Below are 23,757 nucleotides of genomic sequence, written 5' to 3'. Positions count from 1 at the left end.
ATCTGTTGACCCAGCAGCTTCATTTCTAAAAATTAACTAACTGATTGAGACATGGTCTCGCTCTGTTGTCCAGGCTTGAGTACAGTGGCATGACCATGGCTGAACTGCAGCCTCAACCTCCCAGGCTGAAGTGATCCTCCAACCTCAGCCTGTAGCTGGGACTACACGCCCAGCTATTTAAAAAAAAATTTTTTTTTGAGATGAGGTCTCCTTATGTTGCCCAGGCTGGTCTCAAACTCCTGGACTCAAGGTATCCTCCCCCCTCTGACTCCCAAAGTGCGGGATTATGGGTGTGAGCCACTGGGCCTGGCTCATTTCTACAAATTTATACTACATATACACTTACAAAAGTGGGGGAAAAACACGATTAAGGTTATTAACTGTAGTATTATTTAAAATAGTGAAAGATTGGCAATAATTTAAATATTCACAATAAATGGCTGGTTAGATAAATTAAGACAGACGAAATGATTTATGCAGCCATATCAATGACACAGAACTTTATGCACTGATATAGAAGGATTTCTAAGACAGAAAAGAAAGCAAAATGTAGAGATAGGTGTATATATATGGTACCATTTATGTAAAAAAGATACGCCCGTATTTCATACACATAAATGAGTATGTATATGCTTGAAAAGGTATATAGTATCCCTGAAAGATATAAAATGCAGTTGTAAAAATAATTGCTTCCTATCAGGGCAATGGTTATGGCTGAGATAAAAGTGGAAACAATTTGACTTCACTATGTATCTTTTAAAGTTTGCACCACGTGTTTCATGTGTATATATTACCTATTCAAAACTTCAATATACACAAGCACAGAGCAAACTGTGAATCTGCCTATCTCTAACTAACTCCTCCACCTTGAAAGTCCAGTCTCCAAACAAAATAATATTAAAAACAAAGTTAATTTCTGTTCCTTATCTGCTTAAAATCTTCCAGTGGTTTTGCATCAAACTCAGAGCAAAAGCCTGCCCTCTGGCCCCTCGGCCCTCCTTTCTTACTATTCTCCCCTTAACTCACTCTGCCTCTGCTACACTGGCATTTTGGCTGCTCATGGAATAGGTTAGGCACTCTTCTGCCTGTCTTTGCATTTGCTGTTCCAACTGACTGGAATGGCAGCTCACTCCTTCCTGTCCTTTAGGATTCTGCTCAAATATTTCCGTGATGTGTTTGTCGATCATCTCATTTAACACTAACGCGCTCCCACTCCTTATCGTCCTTCCTTGTTTTATTTTCTTTTATAGCACTACCCCGCGTCTGCTGTACTATGTATTTAAAAGTTTGTTTACTGTTTCTCTCCCTTAATTAGGATGCTCCAAAAAAGAGGGCTTCTGGGGCATACAGTGACACGTGCATGTACTCTATGAGAACAGAAATGAAAATTCCAATACCACTGGTGTTCAAAACACTCATACCACAAGGTCAGGACCAAGAAAAGCCACTCTCCGACCTGATGGTGTGATGGTTATACCACGTCAATAAAATCAGAAGATCGCCTACATCCTAAGAATAGCCAGAGAATACAACGTTCAATTCGAAACTTTTCTTTTGTAAACAGCAGTGGAAACCAGCGTGGGAAGCGCACCGAACACATGCTTCAGAGGCTGGGATCTCGGTCCTGGACGCCCGCGCTCTACGCAGCGCGGAAGCGGCGGGGCAGTCAGCCTAGCCACCTTCGGGACTCTCCACGCCTGATCCCGTTCCCCGGAGCCCGCGGCCGTTACCTTGGTGCCTCCGAGCCGTAACACTTCCTCCAGGGAGAACCCATTCTCGGCTTCACTAGTATTATCCTCATCCTCCTCGTCCGGATCTTCTACTGCCTCCTCGGGGCGCCAAGGCCGCTTGGCATGGAACTCCAAAGGCTCCTTGGCTGCCGCCATGGCGGGCAGAGCATACGCGTCTGAAACTCAGCCTATTTCCGCTCTGCCAGTGGCGTAATTCCTGTCGGGGCGTGTCTTCTCCCGGAAACGGTCTAAGCCCCAGCTCCTGGCGGAGCGAGCTAGCCTGCGAATTTCAGCATGAGTGTACTGGTGAGGTCAGGTTTGGGGCCGTTGTGTGCCGTGGCGCGCGCAGGTAAGCGTCAGTCCCCTCGAAGCCCGGTTGCCGTGGAAACCGCGTGGGGCGCCTTCCTCAGCTCTTCATTTGAGGGTACCGGGGGATCAAGGGCTCGGGGGCTCACTTCCACCTTGAAGGTGCCCTGGGCTGGAAACGGGTCCGGTACAAACGCAATAGGGCTGCGTAGTCGTGGGCAAGTGGGTGCTGTCTCTGCGCCCCGTGGGCGTGCTAAGCACAGTAGCCCGCGGTCTGCGGTGGGGCGAGGTTAAGGGTTCACGAAGCTGTTTTGAAAACGCTCAGGCGGCTTGCGCTCGTGAATGTTCAGATCTATCATGGGGTCTGTTTAATTTGTGTTTTTCGCAGCCATTCCTTCTATTTGGAGAGGGAAATACTTCAGCTCCGGGAATGAGCCTGCAGAAAACCCGGTGACGCCGATGCTGCGTCATCTTATGTACAAAATAAAGTCTACTGGACCCATCACTGTGGCCGAGTACATGAAGGAGGTGTTGACTAATCCAGCCAAGGTATGGGTCGGGTAGCCCGAGGACTAGGCCCTCTCTAGCCGATTTGCGAGGTGCAAGCCAGGAGGGAGAAGGTCCTCAGCCCAGGCAGTGGGGGTGCCTGCCAGGGGAAAAGCCATTTCTGAGGACCTGGGGACAGATAATTTGTCAGTTGGTCAGGGCTGGCTCACGTCAGAGGCAGTGCCAGTAAAGAGGAGAGGACACGGTCCAAGGGTGTTTAGGAGACAGAATGTAGCTGATTGGATTTATGATGCGGGAAGGATGACTTTCCTACTTGGCTGATGGTAGGTGGTGTGGATTCATTGCTCTGGGAGAAGGAATGCAGGAGGAAGGATGGAGAGTTCAGACTGGTATATGAATTTGAAGTGTGTGGAACTCTTAGGTAGAAATCTCCAACAGGCAACTGGAAATAGGAATTACTGCCTGGAAAGTCGTCTGTGTTGGAATGGCTTCAGCTGGCATTGGAGACATGTGCTGGGTTTTCTCACATGTGCAGTTGAGAATGCAGTCTGGGTCTTCTTCACTGTTCTAGGATTAGGCACAGTCACAGCTTTCTGACCCACGTTTCCTTGTCTGTTCTACAGAGCCATTTGGTGAAAGCCTATAGTCCTTTATTTTAGAATATTTCATCTTTTGCTGGGTTGAAATATGACCTCTGTGGAATTCTGGGGTCAGTTTGGCCATTGCTGTTGGATATGGTGGTGTGACTCAAGTGTCGAGGTTTACCCAAGGCCGGTATCTTTCTTTCGATGCCGGTAGGCAGGGCTGCAAGGTAGGTGGCTTAGACTAGTGTGGTGGTACTAGAAATAGAAGAGGGTGGTTTAGAAAGGGACTGACGGGATTTGCCGATGGATTGAGTGATGGAACGGAGGAATCAAGGCTGATTCGTAGTTTTAGCTTGAGCAGTTGGGTGATGATGGTACCTTTTATTGAGATTAAGACAGACAGGACCAGGTTTGGAGGAGTACTGGGGAGAGGGCCTACACCAGGAGCTGCATTTTATACGTATTTTGTTAGCAGTGACATGCAGGTGGAGATAGAAAGTAGGCAATTCGCTATAAGAGTCTGGCGTTCAGGGCCGGACGTGGCGGCTCACGCCTGTAATCCCAGCACTTTGGGAGGCCAAGGCGGGTGGATCACGAGGTCAGGAGTTTGAGACCAGCCTGACCAACATGGTGAAACCCCGTCTCTACTAAAAATACAAAAATTAGCCGGGCGTGGTGGCTTGTGCCTGTAATCCCAGCTAGTCAGGAGGCAGGAGAATCGCTTGAACCCGGGACGCAGAGGTTGCAGTGAGCCTAGATTTCGCCATTGCACTCCAGCCTGGGCAACAGAGCAAGACTCTGTCTCAAAAAAAAAAAAAAAAAAAGAGCCTGGTGTTCAGAAGAAAGACTGGGCAGGCATATATACATATATACATTTGCTCGTCATCAGCATATAGGTCATATTTAAAGCCGAGGAACCAGGGAGAACATACTGAGAGAAAGGAAGGTTTCCCAGCATTGAGAGTAGGGGTAACTCTAAAATTTAGAGGCTCTTAGCCTAGGGACCCTTTAATAGAAATCAGGGGTTTCATGAAGCTGGATGGAAAAAATATTATACCTTTATTTTCACTAACTTTCAACTGAAATTTAGCATTTCTTCAATTATGAACATACGCAGCAACTAGTAGCATGAGCAATACCTGTGACTTTGTCATCTGTGGAAATCATTGGTATTTCCTTATCACAATACAGTGATCACAGGCATCTCAGGATTTCATCGTGCTCATCCTTACTTCAAAATTTTGTTAATTATTGGGTCTTTGGCTTGATTATGGGCTTTTTCGTTTGTTGGCTTTTTGAGACAGAGTCTCATTCTGTCACCCAGGCTGGAGTGCAGTAGTGCATTCTTGGCTCACTGCAACCTCCACCTTCCAGGTTCAAAGGATTCTTGTGCCTCAGCCTCCCGAGTAGCTGGGATTACAGGTGTATGTTTCCATGCCCAGCGAGGTTTTTTGTATTTTCAATGGAGATAGGGTTTTGCCTTGTTGGCCAGACTGGTCTTGAACTCCTGGTCTCATATGATCCGCCTGTCTCAGCCTCCCAAAGTGTTGGGATTACAGGTGTGAGCCACTGTGCCTGGCCTGATTATATTTTTTTAATACACTAGTAAAGAAGTATATATATCACATTTTTTAGAACATTTGATACACATTTTTTCAGTTATTTCTTTGTGGTTCTGTGCATTTAAAAACACTCTGTGAAGGGGTCTATAGGCGTCACTGGGCTACCACAGTGGTTCATAACACAAAAAAGCGTAAATACCCCAATAATGTTTCCTTATGAACGGAACAAGAAAGCCTAGAAGAAGAGATGTTGTGTGGATTGAAAAAATGTTTTTAAAAATGGGAGTGACTTGATTTATTTTGAATGCTGAAGGGGGAAAGTTGAAGCTGGAAGAGAGAAGGGGACGGCTAAAAGGACTCAGGGGAGTTGTATGAGGAAAGGTCCAGAGCACAGGCGGAGGGATTAGGTTTGGATGAGAGGAGAAGGGGAAGGCATTTCGTTCTTGGAGTCCCCAGATTAGGTTAGAGGCCAGGTGGGGATGGGAAGCTGAGGAAGTTGTATTTTATAACATTCTTTAATTCTGGAGTGAGACTGGGGCCCATGTCACCTGTAGTAAGGTGGTAGAATAGGAGCTTGAGAAGCATAAGAAATTTTTAACACAATTCTTGAGTGTTTCTTGAAGGTTAGGCATCGTGCTAAAACTTGGGATATGAAGATAAATAAGGCATGATCTTCTGCAAACAACTATACTTTGTGGTGAAGAACATAGACAAATAAGCTCAGAAAAGGTGGCACTGGATTTGGCCTTAGGTTGGAGGGCTGGAGGAGGTCAGCTAGGTGGCATTTGAGCAGATTCGGAGGACGAGTATAAGACCGCCAGGGAAAGTTGGAAAGGGAGAAGGGTGAGGATTTGCAGTGGCATGGATGTCTGGATGAGCAAGGCTAATAAGAAAAAAAAAACAGCCCTTTTTCTGGAGATATAATATTCATATAGACAAGTTCATAAATCACAAGTTTACAGCTCAATGAATTTTCACAAAGCAAATGCTCCCATGTAACCAGCACCCAGATCAAGAAACAGAACATCACCAGCAGGCAGGGCCCATATGTGAGACAGAAAGTGTTAAGAGTTTGGAGAGGAGGCTGGAGGAGTAGGCAGGGTCTTGCTTTGTTGGGTGTGGGAGCTGGGAGGGGAGGAAGGGTCTGGTGTGCAGAGATGGACGTTACATGACTTCTGCCTTTACAGTCAAGGTGCAATTGTTTTTCTACCAGTTTTGTAAAATGACTGTTACTTTGTAAAATTTGGGTAAAGACACCATGTTTCCCTTGCTTATTTATTTATTTATTTATTTATTTATTTATTTATTTTTTGAGATGGAGTCTCACTTTGTCACCTAGGCTGGAGTGCAGTGGTGCGATCTCGGCTCACTGCAAGCTCTGCCTCCCAGGTTCATGCCGTTTTCCTGCCTCAGCCTCCCAAGTAGCTGGGACTACAGGCACCCTCCATCACGCGTGGCTAATTTTTTTGTATTGTTTTTGGTAGAGACAGGGTTTCACCATGTTAGGCAGGATGGTCTCAATCTCCTGACCTCGTGATCCGCCCGTCTCGGCCTCCCAAAATGCTGGGATTATACGCATGAGCCACTGCGCCTGGCTCCCCTTGCTTATTTAGAGGAGAGAACTTTCTTACTAAATAATTATTTCACTTTTACATTATTTAAGATTTTGGAGGGGTATTTTTAAAAGGCTTATTTGAAAATTAATTTTGTTTCTCTATTTTCTCTTTTTACTCAGGGTTATTATGTGTACCGTGACATGCTAGGCGAAAAAGGAGATTTCATTACTTCACCTGAAATAAGTCAAATCTTTGGGGAGGTAATATCCTATGTAAAGTATGAATGAAGCTAATATAAACATTTGAGAGCAGGTCAAATTGTATTACTCTGTAGTAGTGTTCTACAGCTTTTTTTGTGATTCATCAAAAGTTTTAACTTTATAGTAGTTTATGTACTGAGGGAATAGAGAGGCAGTGGAGGGGAGTAAAATGGTGGAGAGAATATTTGAAAAGTTTATACTCCACTGTAGGAAGGGAAATGGAGAGATAAGAGGGACAAAGAGAAAGAGAAGGAAAGGAGGGGGTCATAAAGAGGACAGAAAAAGGAGAATCAGATGAAATAAGAGAATGGAAGAAGGGGCCGGGCGCGGTGGCTCACACCTGTAATCCCAGCACTTTGGGAGGCCGAGGCAGGCGGATCACAAGGTCAGGAGATCAAGACCATCCTGGCTAACACGGTGAAACCCAGTCTCTACTAAAAAAAAATACAAAAAATTAGCCAGGCGTGGTGGCGGGCGCCTGTAGTCCCAGCTATTTGGCAGGCTGAGGCAGGAGAATGGCGTGAACCCAGGACGCGGAGCTTGCAGTGAGCCAAGATGGCGCCACTGCACTCCAGCCTGGGCGACTGAGCAAAACTCCGTCTCAAAAAAAAAAGAGAATGGAAGAAGGAAGAGAGACAAAAGGAAAGGCGAGGAAAGAGGTAGAGTGCCCAGGAGAGTGCCTGGGAAGGAAGAGAGAAAAGATAAAGAGCATTGAAGAATTAGTGGAATTAAGAGAAGCTCTAAAGCTCCCAGTCATGATTTTAGCCATAGTTACAGTAAAAGTCTTCTTTTATTTATCTATTTTTTGAGCCAGGATTTTGCTCTTATTGCCCAGGCTGGAGTGCAGTGGCGCAATCTCGGCTCGCTGCAACCTCTGCTTCCCGGGTTCAAGCGATTCTCCTGCCTCAGCCTCCCGAGTAGCTGGGATTACAGGCATGTGCCACCACTCCTGGCTAATTTTGTATTTTTAGTAGAGACAGAGTTTCTCCATGTTGGTCAGGCTGGTCTTGAACTCCCGACCTCAGGTGGTCCACCCGCCTCAGCCTCCCAAAGTGCTGGGATGACAGGCGTGAGCCACCATACCCAGCCAAGTCTTCCTTTAATAAACAGAATTCTAATTCATTTCCACTAAGTACCTTCTGTGAATTTAGAAATAGGAAATATTGTATAAGAGGAAGTAGAATGTGAGTATCGAAAAACATTAGTTATTATAAGAGTCATGTAATTGTTTAAATCATATGAATATGAAGAAATGGCATAATCACATTTCATATGCTTATTTGCTTTCAAATACTAATACCTTTCTGCTAGTGATATCCTCTTATCTATGTCATGGGACCTTTTATAGCAGAGGCTGCCTTATTTTTTCCTATTAATCTTCCTAAATGGTGTATGTTATGATGTAGTCCCAGGAAGTTCCTATGTGAACATGTACGTATGTATTAAACAACATACATATGGCTGTACACATTTTGCTTTTTGGCATATAGTGCATATTTATGTGGAATTTTATACTGTGGTATACTTTTATACTTTATAATACTTTAATATGTGTTTTTTTTTTCCCTTTTCACAGCTACTAGGGATATGGTTCATTAGTGAATGGATGGCCACTGGAAAAAGCACAGCTTTCCAGCTGGTGGAACTGGGCCCAGGTAGGGGAACCCTCGTGGGAGATATTTTGAGGGTAGGTAATAAAAGAATGTCTTTTAGTCTCATGTAAGTGAATTTTAGTACTTCTGAGTGTGCAAACCATGTTGATTTCATTGGTTTTCAGTTCCTTAATTTCATATTTCTCAGCTAAAATATAATGTCAGAATAATGTAATCAGTCATTACTTACTGTTGTCTGTAAGCTTAAAAAATGGAGGGGAGGGGGAGAATATGAAAGCTAAAAATAGGAAACATTTAGAAGACATTATGGGAGAGTGTATTTGTTTTCTCAGGAAGGAAAGTTTTTAATTATATAAAAAGTTTAGGCCAGGCGTGGTGGCTCAATCCTAGCACTTTGAGAGGCCAAGGTGGGCGGATCACAAGGTCAGGAGTTCGAGACCAGCCTGACCAACATAGTGAAACCCCGTCTCTAGTAAAAATACAAAAATTAGCCGGGCATGGTGGCGCGCATCTGTAATCCAGCTACTCAGGAGGCTGAAGCAGGGGAATCGCTTGAACCCAGGAGGCAGAGGTTGCAGTGATTGCTGCAGTGATTGATTGCAGAGCTGAGATTGCGCCATTGCACTCCAGCCTGGTGACAGAGCGAGACTCCGTCTCAAAAAAAAAAAAAAGTTTAGGCTGGGCAAAGTGGCTCATGCCTGTAATCCTAGCACTTTGGGGGGCCAAGGTGGGAGGATTGCTTGAGGCCAAGAGTTCAAGACCAACCTGGCCAACAAAGCAAGACCTCGTCTCTTTTTATATTAAAAAAAAAAAGCAGAAGGCATAAAGCAAAAGATTAATATTTCATTTCTTACATTAAAATTAAAAACTTCTTGCTCTACAAATAAACTAGCAGCTTTTTGTTCTTCAGAGACCCCATTAAGAGAGTGATTAGACAAGCCACAGAGTGGGAGAAGTTATTTGTAACACGTAACCAACAGAGAACTAGTAGTTAGAATTATTTAAATAACTCCTTTAGGTCAGTAAGAAGACAGATAACTTGAGAAAAATCAGGCCAAAGATGTGAACAAGTCCATTCATAAAAGAGGAAAATACAAACGGCTAAAAAAGCAAAAAAAAAAAAAAGATTAGTCTTATTGGTAGTCAGGGAGATGAAAATTAAAATCACAATGAGATACTACTGTAACCCTCGCCAGATTAGAAAAAAAAGCTAAAAGTCTGTCAACACCAAGTATTGGTGAAGATGTGGATTTGTGGATCAATGGCAACTCTCATATACTGCTTGTAAAACTATAATTTAGTACATCCTTTTTTCTTTTTCTTTCTTTTTTTTTTTTTTTGAGACAGAGTCTCACTTTGTCGCTCAGGCTGGAGTGCAGTGGTACGATCTTGGCTCACTGCAACCTCTGCCTCCCAGGTTCAGGCGATTCTTGTGCCTCAGCCTCTTGAGTAGCAGGGATAATAGGCGTGGATCACCACACCTGGCTAATTTTTTTTATTTTTAGTAGAGAAGGGGTTTTACCATGCTGACCAGGCTGATCTTGAACCCTTGGCCTGGAGTGGTCCGCCTGCCTCGGCCTCCCAGAGTGCTGGGATTACAGGCATGAACCCCCGTACCCAGCCTTGTACAACCATTTTGAAAAGCTATTGGCCATTATCTATTAACATCAAAGTTTCTTATATTGTATGACCCAGCAATTTTACTGCTAGTGATACACCCTAGAGAAACTAGTGTATATGTGTACCAGGAGACACACACAAGAAGATAGCAGCATTGTATAAAATAGCAGAAAACAACAGCACAAATGCCCATCGGGGGGTAAATGAATCAGTTAATTGTGGTAGTCATACAGTGGAATACGAAGTACTGCAAGAATGCGTGAAATCACAGTGGAATATAACAGTATTCAACATGAAACAAGATGTGTGAAAGTAGCAGTTTGCAAGAGTTCGTATCATATGATTGTATTTATATAAAATCCAAAAAATAGTCAACATTAAACAATATGTATTTGGTGATAAAAATATATTTAGTAACATTTATAAAGAAAAGTCAGGGTGTTATTAACTCAAGATTCAGAATGGTGGTGACTTCCAAGGGTAGAGGGAGTCCACAGGGGCTTTGGAGATAAGGTCATGTCCCATTTATGGTAGATATTCTCTCTTGTATCATTGTTTCTATCAGTCTACGTACTATTTTATGAAAACATTAAAAAGGAGGACAGTTGTTTATAATACCTGATAAGTAATAGTATTTATTAAACTTTTGTAGTTTTTAGTATTTTGGAACTCATTAGTATTTTGGAACTCATTAGTGTTTTTGAGTTTATTTTATATGTACCTGGCAGTTCAATGTAAAAAACAAACATGGCTGGGCGCAGAGTGGCCCATGCCTGTAATCTCAGCACTTTGGGAGTTCGAGGCTCCCAAAGTTCAAGATCAGCTTGGGCAATACGATGAAACTCCATCTCTACAAAAAATACAAAAATTACCCAGTCGTGGTAGCATGCGTCTGTGGTCGAAGCTAGTTGAGGGGCTGAGGTGGGAGGATTGCTTGAGCCCGGGAGGTTGAGGCTGCAGTGAGCTGTGATTATGCCTCTGAGTAACAAAGTGAGACCCTGTCTCAAAAAAAAAAAAACCAAAAAACACCAACACATACTCAATATAAATTTGAATTTCTTGATGCTTTATGGTTTTTGCTTTAAATTAGAAATTAAAGGATTTAAAAAATATATAAAATATATAAACATATGACAAATAAGAATCTTGATTATTTGGGTGAAGAAAGAAAACAAAATTACGAATTTAAATTTCCAGGGCTCTATTTTATGTTTTTCAGCAAGGTCATTTGAATATAAAATATTTAATAAGGACCTCAAATCATATTTTCTTGTTCAAGTACTTTAAAAGTCGATTCCAGAGGCCTTAAAATGTATGAAGGATGCTTTTCCAGATTGAGTCATAAGAAGTCCTAAAAAGCCAAAGAATTTAAAGGGTTGTAAAGCAAATAGCCAGAGAAGTGTCAGACCTGTTTTATTTTTGATGTTACCTTCTGAAGGAATTTCTCCTGGGAAGTTTTTCCATTTGTATTTCAATCTCAAAACTAAATTTGGAAAAATCATCTTGTTCATATTATCAGTCTGGATGTGCATATTCATATCTCCAAAGTATTAATTGGAGGCAGATCACCAGTAAAAATTAAATTCAAATGAAAAATAATGTTGATACACTTTATGCTTTTGCTATTGAATTTTTAGCCTTAAAAGATTGGTAAAATATTAGTATTTTCCTTTTTCCCTTGCATGTTTACAACAGTGAAAAAATGTGTAGCTAAATATAGATTGAAAATGTGGCAGACCCCCGAGTTAAGCAGTCAGGTTTTCAGTACCATTCAGATTTGGTTCTTTGAGGTTAAAGTTCTCATCATCTCAAAGATGAGATTATTTCCTAGACCTAGAGATGTTATCAAATCAAGGCTGTGTACATTTTATTTCCTTGGTCTTTTTTTAGACTCCATAATCTGAATCATTGTTTTTATCAGATGCCAAATCTTTTATTTTCATTTGTTAATCATAATTTATCATTAGGAAACCAAATTGTGCATTATTCATTTCTTATTTAGATTATGCTTAATAACTAGTAGGTTACGATTCTTATAGACTGCTGGAGAGTGGCTTGGGTAAGGAACACATCTCTCTGAAATATTACTTCTATTGTGACATGACTAAATCATTGATGTAAATGATTAGGAAACTTAAAACCTACTTAACACATTGTATTTTTTTTTCTTCTTTTGGTATTTAGGTGTTCACTCAACTTGGATCTGTGCTGAAAAATTGTGACATTTCAGTACATCTGGTAGAGGTAAGCCAAAAATTAAGTGAGATTCAAGCATTGACACTGACTGAAGAGAAGGTCCCATTAGAGCGAAATGCTGGATCCCCAGTGTATATGAAAGGTGTCACTAAGTCTGGGATTCCAATTTCCTGGTACCGAGATCTGCACGATGTTCCAAAAGGTAATTACCTTTATGTGGATTAATGAAAGAATTTTGATCACAACCCTCACAGTATTGATGGGAATGTAACTTTTTACAGCAATATAATAGATTGAGTTACTGCTGCCAAGTCCCTTATCCTTAGAGAGTAGCCTACTTTTTTCTAGAAAAGAGCATCTTAATAGAAAATAAAGTTGCCTGACATTAAGTAGTAGTTTATTTCATGAAGCTTTGTAAAATCCCAAACAAAATGTAAATCTCCTTTGTACTTTTGAGTATTTCCCTATAGCTAGGGTTGTACCGATGACGGAGCAGCCCAAGGCAGCTGGGGCTGATGGAAGCAGTGTTAGTAGGTGGGTTTAGTTCAGTTATAGAGTCTTTTAAAAAATCCTTACTTGCCTAAAGACAAGCAAAGTGTGGGGGAAAATACCTGTACTAGTCAGGAATACTGACTAGTATTGACTAGTTTGAGTCTTGACTCAAAGCCAAAGTGGGGGTACGATCTTGGGTAAGGGATCTCAAGCCATTCCTGCCTCAGCCTTCTCAGGCTGAGAAGCCCGATTTTATGAAATCAAATTCCCTTCCAGCTAACAACTCTGACTTCTAATTTCTTTCAAGCCTTGTGATGAATAAAAGATTTAACTGCTATTTCAGGTATTTCCATTTTCCGACCCCATTTATGTGTAAAATAAGAATAGTAATAATTGTTCGTTTATATGTTCTGCAGTGTAAGTTTTCCATGAAGAGGTAGATAATTCTGTGGTAGTGATGATTATGGAGGAAGTAGGCATTTTTTTTTACAGTTAATATTCAAAAGAATTATTTCCTGTGAAATGTGGAAACATTAATTGTTTTCCTCTTTTTAAATAGGGTACAGCTTTTATCTTGCACATGAATTTTTTGATGTTCTTCCTGTGCATAAATTTCAGGTATTGAGGGGGGGAAAAGTCATGTCTATAATTGAATACAAAAGGCATTGTGTTGCCAATGTTTATGGTGTTTATTCAGTATACACATTTTACTTGTTGAGGTTATTTTTAACTATTATTTGGAATTTTGGTACACAAATAATTCAAAAGCAAAAAATGAAATATTAATGAGAATTGTTAGTTCTCCTGGGATAATTATTAAGAATTCTTAATTCTTCTGATTTGAAGAAGTAAGGGAATGAAAAATGGTAAGATGGTAACTGGCTATGGTGCAATGAAGGATTTACTTAAGCAAAAAAAATTTTTTTTTTTTTAAAGAGATAGGGTATTGCTATGTTGCCCAGGCTGGTCTTGAACTCCAGGGCTCAAGTGTTCATCCTGCCTCAGCATCCCAAGGAGCTGGGACTACAGGTGTGTACCACTGCACCCAGCCAACCTTAGCACATTTAAAAAAATTATAGATTAAACTTTTTTGGGCCAGGCATGGTGGCTTACACCTGTAATCTCAGCACTTTGGGAGGCCAAGGTGGGTGAATCACTTGAGGTCAGGAGTTCAAGACCAGCCTGGCCAACATGACAAAACCCTGTGCCTACTAAAAATACAAAAATTATCTGGGCTTGGTGGCACGTGCCTGTACTTCCCAGCTACTAGGGAGGCTGAGGCATGAGAATTGCTTGAACCCAGGAGGCAGAGGTTGCAGTGAGCTGAGATTGCACCACTGCACTCCAGCCTGGGCAACAAAGCGAGACCTTGTCTCAAAAAAAAAAAAAAAATAAAACTTTTCTTCATTCTTTCTGAGGAGATTTAAGATTTGGTGATAATGTATATATACTGGTAATTTGTAAGGAGAAGAGCAGCTCTCATGATCCTGTAGTAATTTGTTAGTAAAGCTTCTGGCTATTCCTCCTGAGTCTATTTCCGTTTTTTGGGTACTTTCCATGCTGCTGATTTTATCTTCCACAGCGTCATCTCTGTTATTGTTTCTTTTGCATCTATTGGTCTACTCATTGTTCAAAGGCAATGAAGTAATGAATTTAAGTAATTTTAAATAGTAAGTGCTCTGTAAATGTTAGTTACTTATGGTAAGAGGAGAAAAAGCTATTTTTGGTAGAAGCAACGTAGAGAACAAACTTGCAAAAATTTGTTTTTATGTGTTATTTTGTGTTTAGAAAACACCACAGGGATGGCGAGAAGTATTTGTTGACATTGATCCACAGGTTTCTGATAAACTGAGGTTTGTTTTGGCACCTTCTGCCACCCCAGCAGAAGCCTTCATACAAGTAAGAATATGCTTTTTTAAGTTTCTTTTATTGCTCACAGAATCTTCAAAGTCTTATTTTCTGAGTTACTACTTTAGAGTTTTAGAGTTCCTTTACAGGAAGAGTTGCTAGTAGCATACGAGGTGCTTTTTATTGACAGTGAAAGTGCAGAGGAGCTAGAGGCAGGAGCATGGGTTAAAATCATTTCTTAAGTGTGTGACCTTAACATCGTGTAGTAAGAGAAAGTAAGTAACCGCTTACTCAGCCAAGTCTCTTACTTTCACTGCTTATCTCAGTTTCATGTCAAATGGTAATGGTATTGTCCACAGGAAGAGTTTACATCTGTGAAAGCAATGTAGTACAGACTATAGTAAATTAACAATAACAGCTAACGTTTGTTGAGTACTTTGTGTTACTCTGTTTTCTCATTTAATTCTCAAAGCAACTGTATTAGGTAGGTTCTATTATTATCCTTCTTTGGGCTACAGCATGGCTTTTATCCCATGCTTCCATACAGATCTCAGTTTGATTCGGCCAGAATGGTAGAATTACTGCTGCTTTCTGTTGATCTCAAGGAATCATTGCAAGAGCCTGTCTATTGTGGCTTGTTTAAAGGTACAAAAAATCCCTGTACTTCTCAGGAACGTCCAGGCTTCAGATTGCCTCTTTTTTTTTAATCCTTTTTTTCCAGCTCAGAAGATGATTTCTACTTTCTGGACCTTAACTGAGAACTTCCTACTTAGAAATTATCAGTTTTAAAAGCACAAGAGCTTTTAAACTTAAATGTATGAATTAAGTTTTCTTTGTTAAGTATAAATTTAAATGTCAGACTGAACACTTATGAACACCTATTTTTTCATAGTATAGCAACCTAAGTTTACCTGAATGACAAATTCATAGAACTACCAAGAACTAACCTCCTGGCCCTGGGAGTTCATTTAGTTCTTGACCTAATTAGTATTCACTTAGGAAGGGAGGAAGCGAATATTCTCTTTCACTTGAATGAGATGAGTGGTAATACATGTCATCTTGAAGAGTAGCCTAAGATAGAATGTCAGCATGATCAGCATGTCCACTGATGCCTGATGAGGCTGACTTCATGGTTTTTATAGTTAAGCCACAGTAATTTGATTGCACTATTAGCTAAATGGTTAGTTATATTTAATCCTCACAACAAACCTACAATATCTATAAGGAAGAAAACAACTCAGAAAGTTTAAGTAACTTGTCTACCAGTAAGCATAGGAAGAGCTGAGATTTAACTTCATCTGACTCTATGCCTGTTACCATAGGCAGACATCAGGGCAGGTCATTACTGCATTTCTATAATAAGGTGTTAGGAAGGAGTACAAGTTAATGTATGATTTCATAATGAAGGGAAAGAAATACCACATTTTCAATTAGATCAGGAAGTATTGAAATTTCATATATACTAGTCAGGTTGACAAGTGTTAATACTTAGTGTGATTTCGCTTTTTAAGCTAGTACACACTTATTGTGGCCCCTTAGTTAAGTGGACATCTTGGGGTAATAACGGTTTCAATACATTGGCACTAGTTTATAAGCCAGCGTTTCTTGATGTAGGGCATATCATTGGGATACTTTTTGGCACAACAGAGGGCATGATAATATAATTGTCTAATAGGGTCTGCTTCGTGTTATTGGATTTATACCATTTGTTCTTTCAGCACAATATTTTCATTGACTGTTATGTGCCTGGCACTGTTCTAGGCAGACAAAAAAATCCCTTTCCCATGCTTTCAACCTAGAGGAATGTGTTTATATGATTTGTGATATAAAAGTAATTTTACATTAAATGATAACGCTCTAGGCCATCTGGGGGGATTGGGAGGGCATTTGCCTTTTTATAAAAGAGATTAAAATGTCTTTGTAAATCAAGTGGGATAGCATCAAAGAACTAAGGAGTTTTGTATAATAAAAAGGGAGTCAGGTGAAAAGTTGAGTGTAGAGAACATACTCATATTAAGAATTTATTTTTATTAAAACTAAGAAATGCTCATTGAGGAAAAACCTGAAAAACCGTAAGGAAGTCATTCTTTTGAATGATGCATTTTGACTCTTGCAATGATCCCTTTACTAGCATGACGAAACAAGGGATCATGTTGAAGTGTGTCCTGATGCTGGTGTTATCATCGAGGAACTTTCTCAACGCATTGCATTAACTGGAGGTGCTGCACTGGTTGCTGATTATGGTCATGATGGAACAAAGACAGATACCTTCAGAGTATGTATAATTCAGTAACATGATTTATCAGAATTTCAGTGTTAGATCTGAAGCCCATTGAAGAGCTTTGATTTCTACAGTGCCTGGTATTGTTGTATTACATTATTTTATAGTTAACATTAATTCATGTTATTGTAATTCCCCTTAACCCTAGTTCTTACTGCTAACACTGAGTCTACTGTCCAGCCCTCCTTTAACAGGATCTGAATTGTGCACATTCTTCCTTAGTTGTAGCACGTATGTTTACATAAATCCAGATAAGCAGCTGTATAATACAAATGGAAAGATTTTCTTCACATTCTTAAACCTATCTGTACCCCCCTTCATTCAAGAAAAATTTTGGTACTTCTTTGCAGATTTAACCTACCTACTGTAATCATTCTAGCTTTTTCTATCATATTTTCAACATTTTTTCCCTTTCCAGATGTATTCTTTTACACTGTTCCTAAACATCCTTTCTTAATGATCTTTGAATATAATCAATTCTATTCAATATACTTTAATTGAAAAACATTTAACTAAATGCTCTTAGTCATTTTCTAGGTCTGTGGTTCTTCATTTCTAACTTTATTATATCTAAAAATAACCTGGATAGTTTGTTGAAAATACTCATTCTCTAGCCTCACCTCCAGGATTCTGACTGACCCAGGTCTGGTTAGAGTCAGTAATATATTCTCAGGTGATTTTTTTTTTAAGTAATTTCAACTTTTATTTTAGATTTAGGGGGTACATGAGGCAGGTTTGTTATTTGTTACATGGGTATATTGCATTGACTCTGAGGTTTGGGGTACAAGTGAGCCTGTCACCCAGGTGGCAAGCATAGTACTCAGTAGATAGATTTTCAGCCCTTGTTCCTCTCCTCCTGTCTCCCCTCTAGTAGTCACCAGTGTTTGTTCCCATAAGTATGTTCACGTGTACCCAGTGTTTAGCTCTAAGTGAGATGTACATGTGGTATTTGGTTTTGTCCCTGCATTAATTCACTTAGGATAATGGCCTCCAGCTATGTCTACGTTGCTGAAAAGGACGTGATTTCATTTTTTTTTATGGCTGTGTAGTAGTTTGTAGTGTATCTCAGGTGATTCTGATGCATGGTTGATGCATATACTTCGTAAAACACTGCCTAGGTGTTCCCTGCCTAGAGAATTAATGAGAGCTCTATTCCGTCACCTCAAGCATTAATGTAAATATTAAATAACTTTAATATGATAGCATTTCTTTAATCTTAATAACCATAAAAGGGCAAAAATCTGATTTCTTTATGTTCAAGGGGTTTTGTGACCACAAGCTTCATGATGTCTTAATTGCCCCAGGAACAGCAGATCTAACAGCTGATGTGGACTTCAGTTATTTGCGAAGAATGGCACAGGGAAAAGTAGCCTCTCTGGGCCCAATAAAACAACACACATTTTTAAAAAATATGGGTATTGATGTCCGGCTGAAGGTAAGGTTTATTTTATGTCACTGTTATTAAGTACTTTCATAGTATTTCAAAAATTACTTCAAATAGTATGTTCACCTGGCCTTAATGCTCTTGTAGTTAGCCAATCCTTGGTATTCCAGTCTTTTCAGGTAGTATAGGATTTAGTAACTAGTCTGGTAAGTTTTATGCATCTCCATGTGAGGTAGCATTAAGACTTCCAAATAGTGTTTTTGTTTGTTAAGAAAACTGCGTTTATGGGTATGAATTTTCTAACTGTTCTTCTGAGGACACCTAAACCTTACTGTAGATCAAACCCCCTGAGGATATTTGTTAAAAATGCAAATCCTTAGGTTTGTTTCACACCAATCTACATTTTTAATAAGTACTCTATGATTCTCAGGCAGGTAATCAGGAGTCACATTTTGAGTGCTGTTTTATTGGAATATTTGAGAGTCATTAGTATTGCTGCATGTAACTAGGAATCCTGTCTTCTGGTTATTTTTGCTAAGAATTTTTTTCTTTTCAGGTTCTTTTAGATAAATCAAATGAGCCATCAGTGAGGCAGCAGTTACTTCAAGGATATGATATGTTAATGAATCCAAAGAAGATGGGAGAGAGATTTAACTTTTTTGCCTTGCTACCTCATCAGAGACTTCAAGGTGGAAGATATCAGAGGAATGCACGTCAGTCAAAACCCTTTGCATCCCTTGTAGCTGGGTTTAGTGAACTTGCTTGGCAGTGATATTTCAGCTTGGACATTTTACCCTTCAGTCGGCCCAAGAAATCAAAATAAAGGAAACACATTTCATACACTGCAGGTAACAAAAGTCAAAGTATTTTATCTTTTCACAGCAAGAACAGTCCATGTTTATATAATACAACCAAAATTATAGAACTTTTAGGGTTGTGACTGGCTTTGGTGCAAATGTGTGCTCAAGCTAATAAGTTATTGTGAAACTGAGTTTCCTTTAACTTACAAAGCTAGTTGCCATATTTCTATTTTATTTTAAAAAGTAAACATGCGGCTGGGCATGGTGGCTCATGCCTGTAATCCCAGCACTTTGGGAGGCTGAGGTGGGCATATCACCTGAGGTCAGCAGTTAAAGACCAGCCTGACCAAAATGGAGAAACCCCATCTCTACTAAAAATACAAAACTAACCAGGCATGGTGGTACATGCCTGTAATCCCAGCTACTCAGGAGGCTGAGACAGGAGAATCACTTGAACCTGGGAGGTGGAGGTTGCGGTGAGCTGAGATCGTGCCACTGCACTCCAGCCTGGGCAACAAGAGCAAAACTCCCTCTCAAAAAAAAAAAGTAAACACGGGCACTGATTGTTTTAATAAAAATGGGAAACAGACTAAATGGCTATTCACAGGAAACTGATAAAATATATGTTATTTTTTTAAATGAGCTAGGGCAATATGTTTTGACAGAAAACTCTAAGATTTAGTAAGTGAAAAAAAGTAGGATGCAAGAGTTTTTATAGTTGATTCCATTTTTGTTGAAGGAGAAAAACTAAATAAATATGAGTAATTTCATAGAAACTAATACACTAGTGTACACTGGTTGTTTTCTGTGATATGTACTTGCATACAAAGTAAGGAATGAATGCACAATTTTCCCAATTTGGAAGTGAGTTTGAGGGGCAGGGTGTGGCTGGGTATTTGAATTTCTTATATTGTGCATCTGTGCATTTTTTTTTAAATTATGAAGGTCACAGTAAGAAACAAACAGTAAATCTTGACATGTAGTTCAAATATGAGTTGGAGACCAGCGTGGCCAACATGGTGAAACCCCATCTCTACTAAAAATACAAAAATTAGCCCGGTGTGGTGGTGGGCATCTGTAATCCCAGCTACTCACGAGGCTGAGGCAGGAGAATCGCTTGAACCCGGGAGGCGGAGGTTGCAGTGAGGGGAGATTGTTCCGTTGCACTCTAGCCTGGGAGAGAGAGACACACACACACACACACACACACACACACACACACACACGGCCTAGGAGGAATAATTTTCAGATAAATGTCAAGTTTTGTTCTGTATTATGTTTTCATTTTTTGGTTTTTAGAAGCTGTGTGTTAATACTGGAAACATAGAGTTAGAGAATTATTAATTAGCAACAGATTTACAAGGGAGATTAAAGGGAAAGAATACTTTCCCTTGATGTCTTGAATTTACGGCTTAACTGTATCAGAAGTTCATTGGCAGTGATGAACTGTTGCTTTTTATTGCTGCTTCTGCTTGACAGGAGTAGCATTCTGTCCACACTACATGGCCATGTCATGTAGCCTTTGAATGTGGCCCAACACAAATACGTAAGCTTTCTTAAAATATTATGAGTTTTTTTTTTGCAATTTTTTTTTCAAGCTCATTAGCTATCATTAGTGTTGGTGTATTTTATGTGTGGCACAAGACAGTTCTTCCAATGTGGCTAGGACCTAAAAGATTAGACACCTCTGCACTAAAGTAAAGGAAGACGGAGGCCTTGCTTTTCAGATGCTGCCCAGCCTCGGGCCACTCCTAGTTGTTCTCATTCTAGATTCCTGTATTTGTTTTCTTTTTTTCAAAGACTTGGTTGGGAGAATTTTTGAAAGATGAAAACGACCATAGTTGGCTCCTCTCAGATATGTTAAAGTTTTTATAATTAAGGGGCTAGAGTCAGACAATGCCTTATATCTTAACACCTAGAAAGTTTGATATTAGGTTTTTAACTTTTTAAAGCCTTCTGGTAGTATAACAGTTGGATAATTTGGTGGTAGTTTCTGAAAAAGTTATACTTTACAAGAAATGAGACCTCCAGATAATCAACTCAAATTTAGTATAAAATTATAAAATGAGCTTTTTTTTATTTTTGGCAGGTTAAAAAAAAATCAGTGTTTTTAAATATAGCATTAGTTCCATTTACAAATACTGTTTCCAAAATAGTTCTTTTACCAAGGTCTGGTAAAATAACACAACCAGGTAAAACTTTTCTTTGGATACTTATACTAGAAATAGGCTCAGGTTTTCACATGGAAAAGTATGGTGATAGGAAATACATTTTATTATCAAGCTTCCAGTATATTTACAAAAAGTTGGATGTAACCAAAAAAATATTAAAAATGTACTGAACAGTCATTATAGGCTACTTTGTACATTATCAAATGTTTCTAGCAATTACTTCTTATACAAACACAACTTAAAGACAAAGTTATGCAGGTTATACAGTATCTGGAATAATCATTCAACTCCAGATTCTCTGACAGTGCCTTTACAAAATTTTTAGAAAACTTCTTAGGCATTTAACAACAAATACAGAGTGCAATTAATTTCATGGCTTGTAAAGTTTGACTATGTAAGTAAGTATAGCAAACAAACATCATTCCAGTTAATTTTCACCTTATGTAGTAAAACCACAGTAGATTGATTGCCTAGTGACTCAGAATTATTCCATTTTGTGTGTGTTGATATAAACGGACTTTGGTGAAACTGGGAAGTCATCCTCTATCACAGGGAAAATAACATTTCTAAAAAAAAATTTTTTTTGAAAATTAATTTGATTTAATCTTTGAAGCTTCTATAGAGGGACAAATTACCAAGAGGGGAATGTTTCCTGGAGGTATTTATGGGTAGATAGTACAGCATAATGGTTGGGAGGGCTAAGGGTAAGATTAGAGCCATACTACTGGTCTCAAATACTACTAACTGTTTGAAATTTGGCAGTAAGTTAATCTCCCCTTGCCTCAGTTTTCTTATCTTTAAGATGAAGCTCATAATGACTTAACACTATGGTTGCTGTGAGGGTAAACTAAAACATAAAAGAACTTAGAACACAGGAGTACTGCATACTGTTTGCTACTATTCTTTCAAGGATATTTTTAGTCTAGACAGGAGACTAGCTTCAGGGATGTCGAAAGGCCTTCTCAGTCTGTTCATGTACCAGAACATTCTTTTTTTTTTTTTTGCTACCTCAAATTTGGTGGGCAATGATAGTTAACACTTTCCTAGTTTTTAGTTTATTTGACTGCATTCATACATATCTGATCTTCACGACAACACTGTGACAAAGGGAGAGGCAAGAATGATAATCTTCATTTTACAGACTGAGGAACTGCAGACAGACCTGCCATCTGTCCAGGCCAACATAACTAACAAGTAGTGGAGTCCAAGACCTCAGCAAAAGTTTCGTTCTTTTACTTTTGTTAGAGTGGAGAAGAAAAAAAAAAAGGTTTACAATGATTACTGAGAAATGAAGAAATAAGCCACTGTTTCTTACAAGTAGATGGTCCCACATCTTAAACTTTGGGGAAGGTATTTAAAAATATTTTTTAAATAGCTGGCTGCTGGAGCTGAAATGTGTAAAAAGAAGTACTTCTTTCATTCTTTAATTTGCTGTGCTGATAATACAGCCCCAGCCTTATAAACTGTTTCATGCTCCACTCCTACACATCCCCTCAAACTGCTTAAAATAATTGACTTTAAAACACTCCAGATATCTGCAAAGCCCAATAGGCTAGGGGAAGGAGAAAAAAGGATACTGTTTGCTATACAGTAACTGTAGCATTAACTGACCCTGCACTGGCCCTGCTAAAAAGCAGAAATTACTGATTGAACCCTAGGTCAAGATAAATTGTGTAAAGCTGAGATCTGCACCTGCTGAATGCTGGAATCCAGTACTGGCATCAAGATGGTGTCAGTCAGAACATGCATATTTAGCAGCAGAGTGGAGCTATGCAAAGACATACAACTCAGCACTTAGACCAGCAGTACTCTTCCTTTTGTAACATCATTTGTCCCTAGTTATCTTAGAAGCTGTTGCAACACACAGAAGGTGACAATCCTTATGCTGTAGAGAACATATTCAGAGTAGCAGAGCAACTCCAAAAAGGTTAGGAATCACTATTTTGGAGTCTTGATTGACCTAAAAAAGAAAGGTAAAACAGCCCAGTGCGCTCTTTCTAGGCATCTAAGAAAAACCCTTCAATGCCTCTATGGTTGGTTAAACCAATGTTAAAAGTCCTTATAGTAACATCACATAATGGTAACCTCACAGTTATCTCTTAAATACAAGCCTGTCGAGTAATCAATCTTGTAAGTCTTGTATAATTTAGCCAAGCTATATAGTAACTGGAAGCTAGCTTGACTTGTTTTTCCTTAAAAAAACAAACAAAAAAAACATATATATATATATATATATAAAAAAACAGAAAAGGGAAGACAAATTAAGTGAGCCTATTGTATTAAATGAAGGATTAAGAAAAAATACAAAACCAGTTATTGCTTAGGCTAAAAAAGTTTATAAAAAGCTTCACCTTGATTCCATTATGACTTCTTATTATTCAGTTTCCCGCCTGTACCTACTCATTATGAACTACAGTACTGGTGTCACTTATTCATTATCATATTTCTTCATATCTTTGCAGCACTGCAGATGACAATCTACAAAGAACAAGTTACACAGCAAAATATCAGTCCATAAAATGAAATCCTTCCTATTTAGGTTAGCTCAGTGATTAAGGATCTTCTTCCATATCATCTGGATTAGGAGCCATAATGAAGTGCTTTGGGTATACAAGGTTATGTGTGTATGCATGTATTTCCCAGCGAGCATCATCACTTTCATGTGTAATGTAACGTTCTCCAATGCGAGTTTCAAATTCTCTAAGGTCAAGCCAAGTCTGATAGTCCTAGGAGAAAATGAAATTGTAATGATGAAACATAAAAGAAACAAAATACTGTCAACCTGGTTTTTGTTTTGTTTTTTTTGTTGTTGTTGTTTAGTGCCCTAGTCAAATAATTGACAGGCGT

The 23,757-nt window shown here is 39.4% G+C and overlaps 3 protein-coding genes across 13 annotated transcripts in view; 1 reads left to right on the top strand and 2 right to left on the bottom strand.

The window, feature by feature from the left end:
* Positions 1-2,068, bottom strand: part of CEBPZ (CCAAT enhancer binding protein zeta) — a 29,031-nt gene extending 26,963 nt beyond the window's left edge. Inside the window, exon 1 of one of the 3 annotated variants that reach the window (XM_004029095.5) lies at positions 1,731-2,068. In XM_004029095.5, the coding sequence (XP_004029144.4) occupies positions 1,731-1,886 (156 nt within the window). In that variant the 5' untranslated portion in view covers positions 1,887-2,068. The remainder of the gene's footprint in view (positions 1-1,730) is intronic. The other 2 variants (XM_019021197.4, XM_063695957.1) reach the window with 2 other exon arrangements.
* Positions 1,948-23,691, top strand: NDUFAF7 (NADH:ubiquinone oxidoreductase complex assembly factor 7). Of its 5 annotated transcripts, none has more exons than XR_002004709.4 (11): positions 1,948-2,079; positions 2,425-2,585; positions 6,425-6,505; positions 8,082-8,192; positions 11,923-12,136; positions 12,986-13,044; positions 14,215-14,325; positions 16,406-16,549; positions 17,817-17,990; positions 18,496-18,787; positions 23,373-23,691. XR_002004709.4 is itself a non-coding variant. In XM_055377721.2 (10 exons), exons 1-10 carry the CDS (start codon positions 2,025-2,027, stop codon positions 18,709-18,711), a joined length of 1,326 nt encoding a protein of 441 aa, XP_055233696.1. In that variant the 5' UTR covers positions 1,948-2,024; the 3' UTR covers positions 18,712-23,691. The 5 variants fall into 5 exon arrangements, 1 of the variants encoding a protein (XP_055233696.1); XR_002004708.4 differs by lacking the exon at positions 1,948-2,079 and adding an exon at positions 2,091-2,154; XR_002004710.4 differs by lacking the exon at positions 1,948-2,079 and adding an exon at positions 2,143-2,198.
* The window catches only part of PRKD3 (protein kinase D3), a 74,101-nt gene continuing 71,334 nt past the window's right edge, over positions 20,991-23,757 (bottom strand). For all 5 annotated transcript variants that reach the window (XM_031006573.3, XM_063695959.1, XM_031006578.3 and 2 more), the window contains one exon: positions 20,991-23,636. In XM_031006573.3, the coding sequence (XP_030862433.1) occupies positions 23,463-23,636 (174 nt within the window). In that variant the 3' untranslated portion in view covers positions 20,991-23,462. The remainder of the gene's footprint in view (positions 23,637-23,757) is intronic.

Source organism: Gorilla gorilla, chromosome 12 (genome assembly GCF_029281585.2).
Source record: "Gorilla gorilla gorilla isolate KB3781 chromosome 12, NHGRI_mGorGor1-v2.1_pri, whole genome shotgun sequence".
Taxonomy (NCBI): domain Eukaryota; kingdom Metazoa; phylum Chordata; class Mammalia; order Primates; family Hominidae; genus Gorilla; species Gorilla gorilla.
This window is presented reverse-complemented; position numbering and strand designations above follow the sequence as displayed.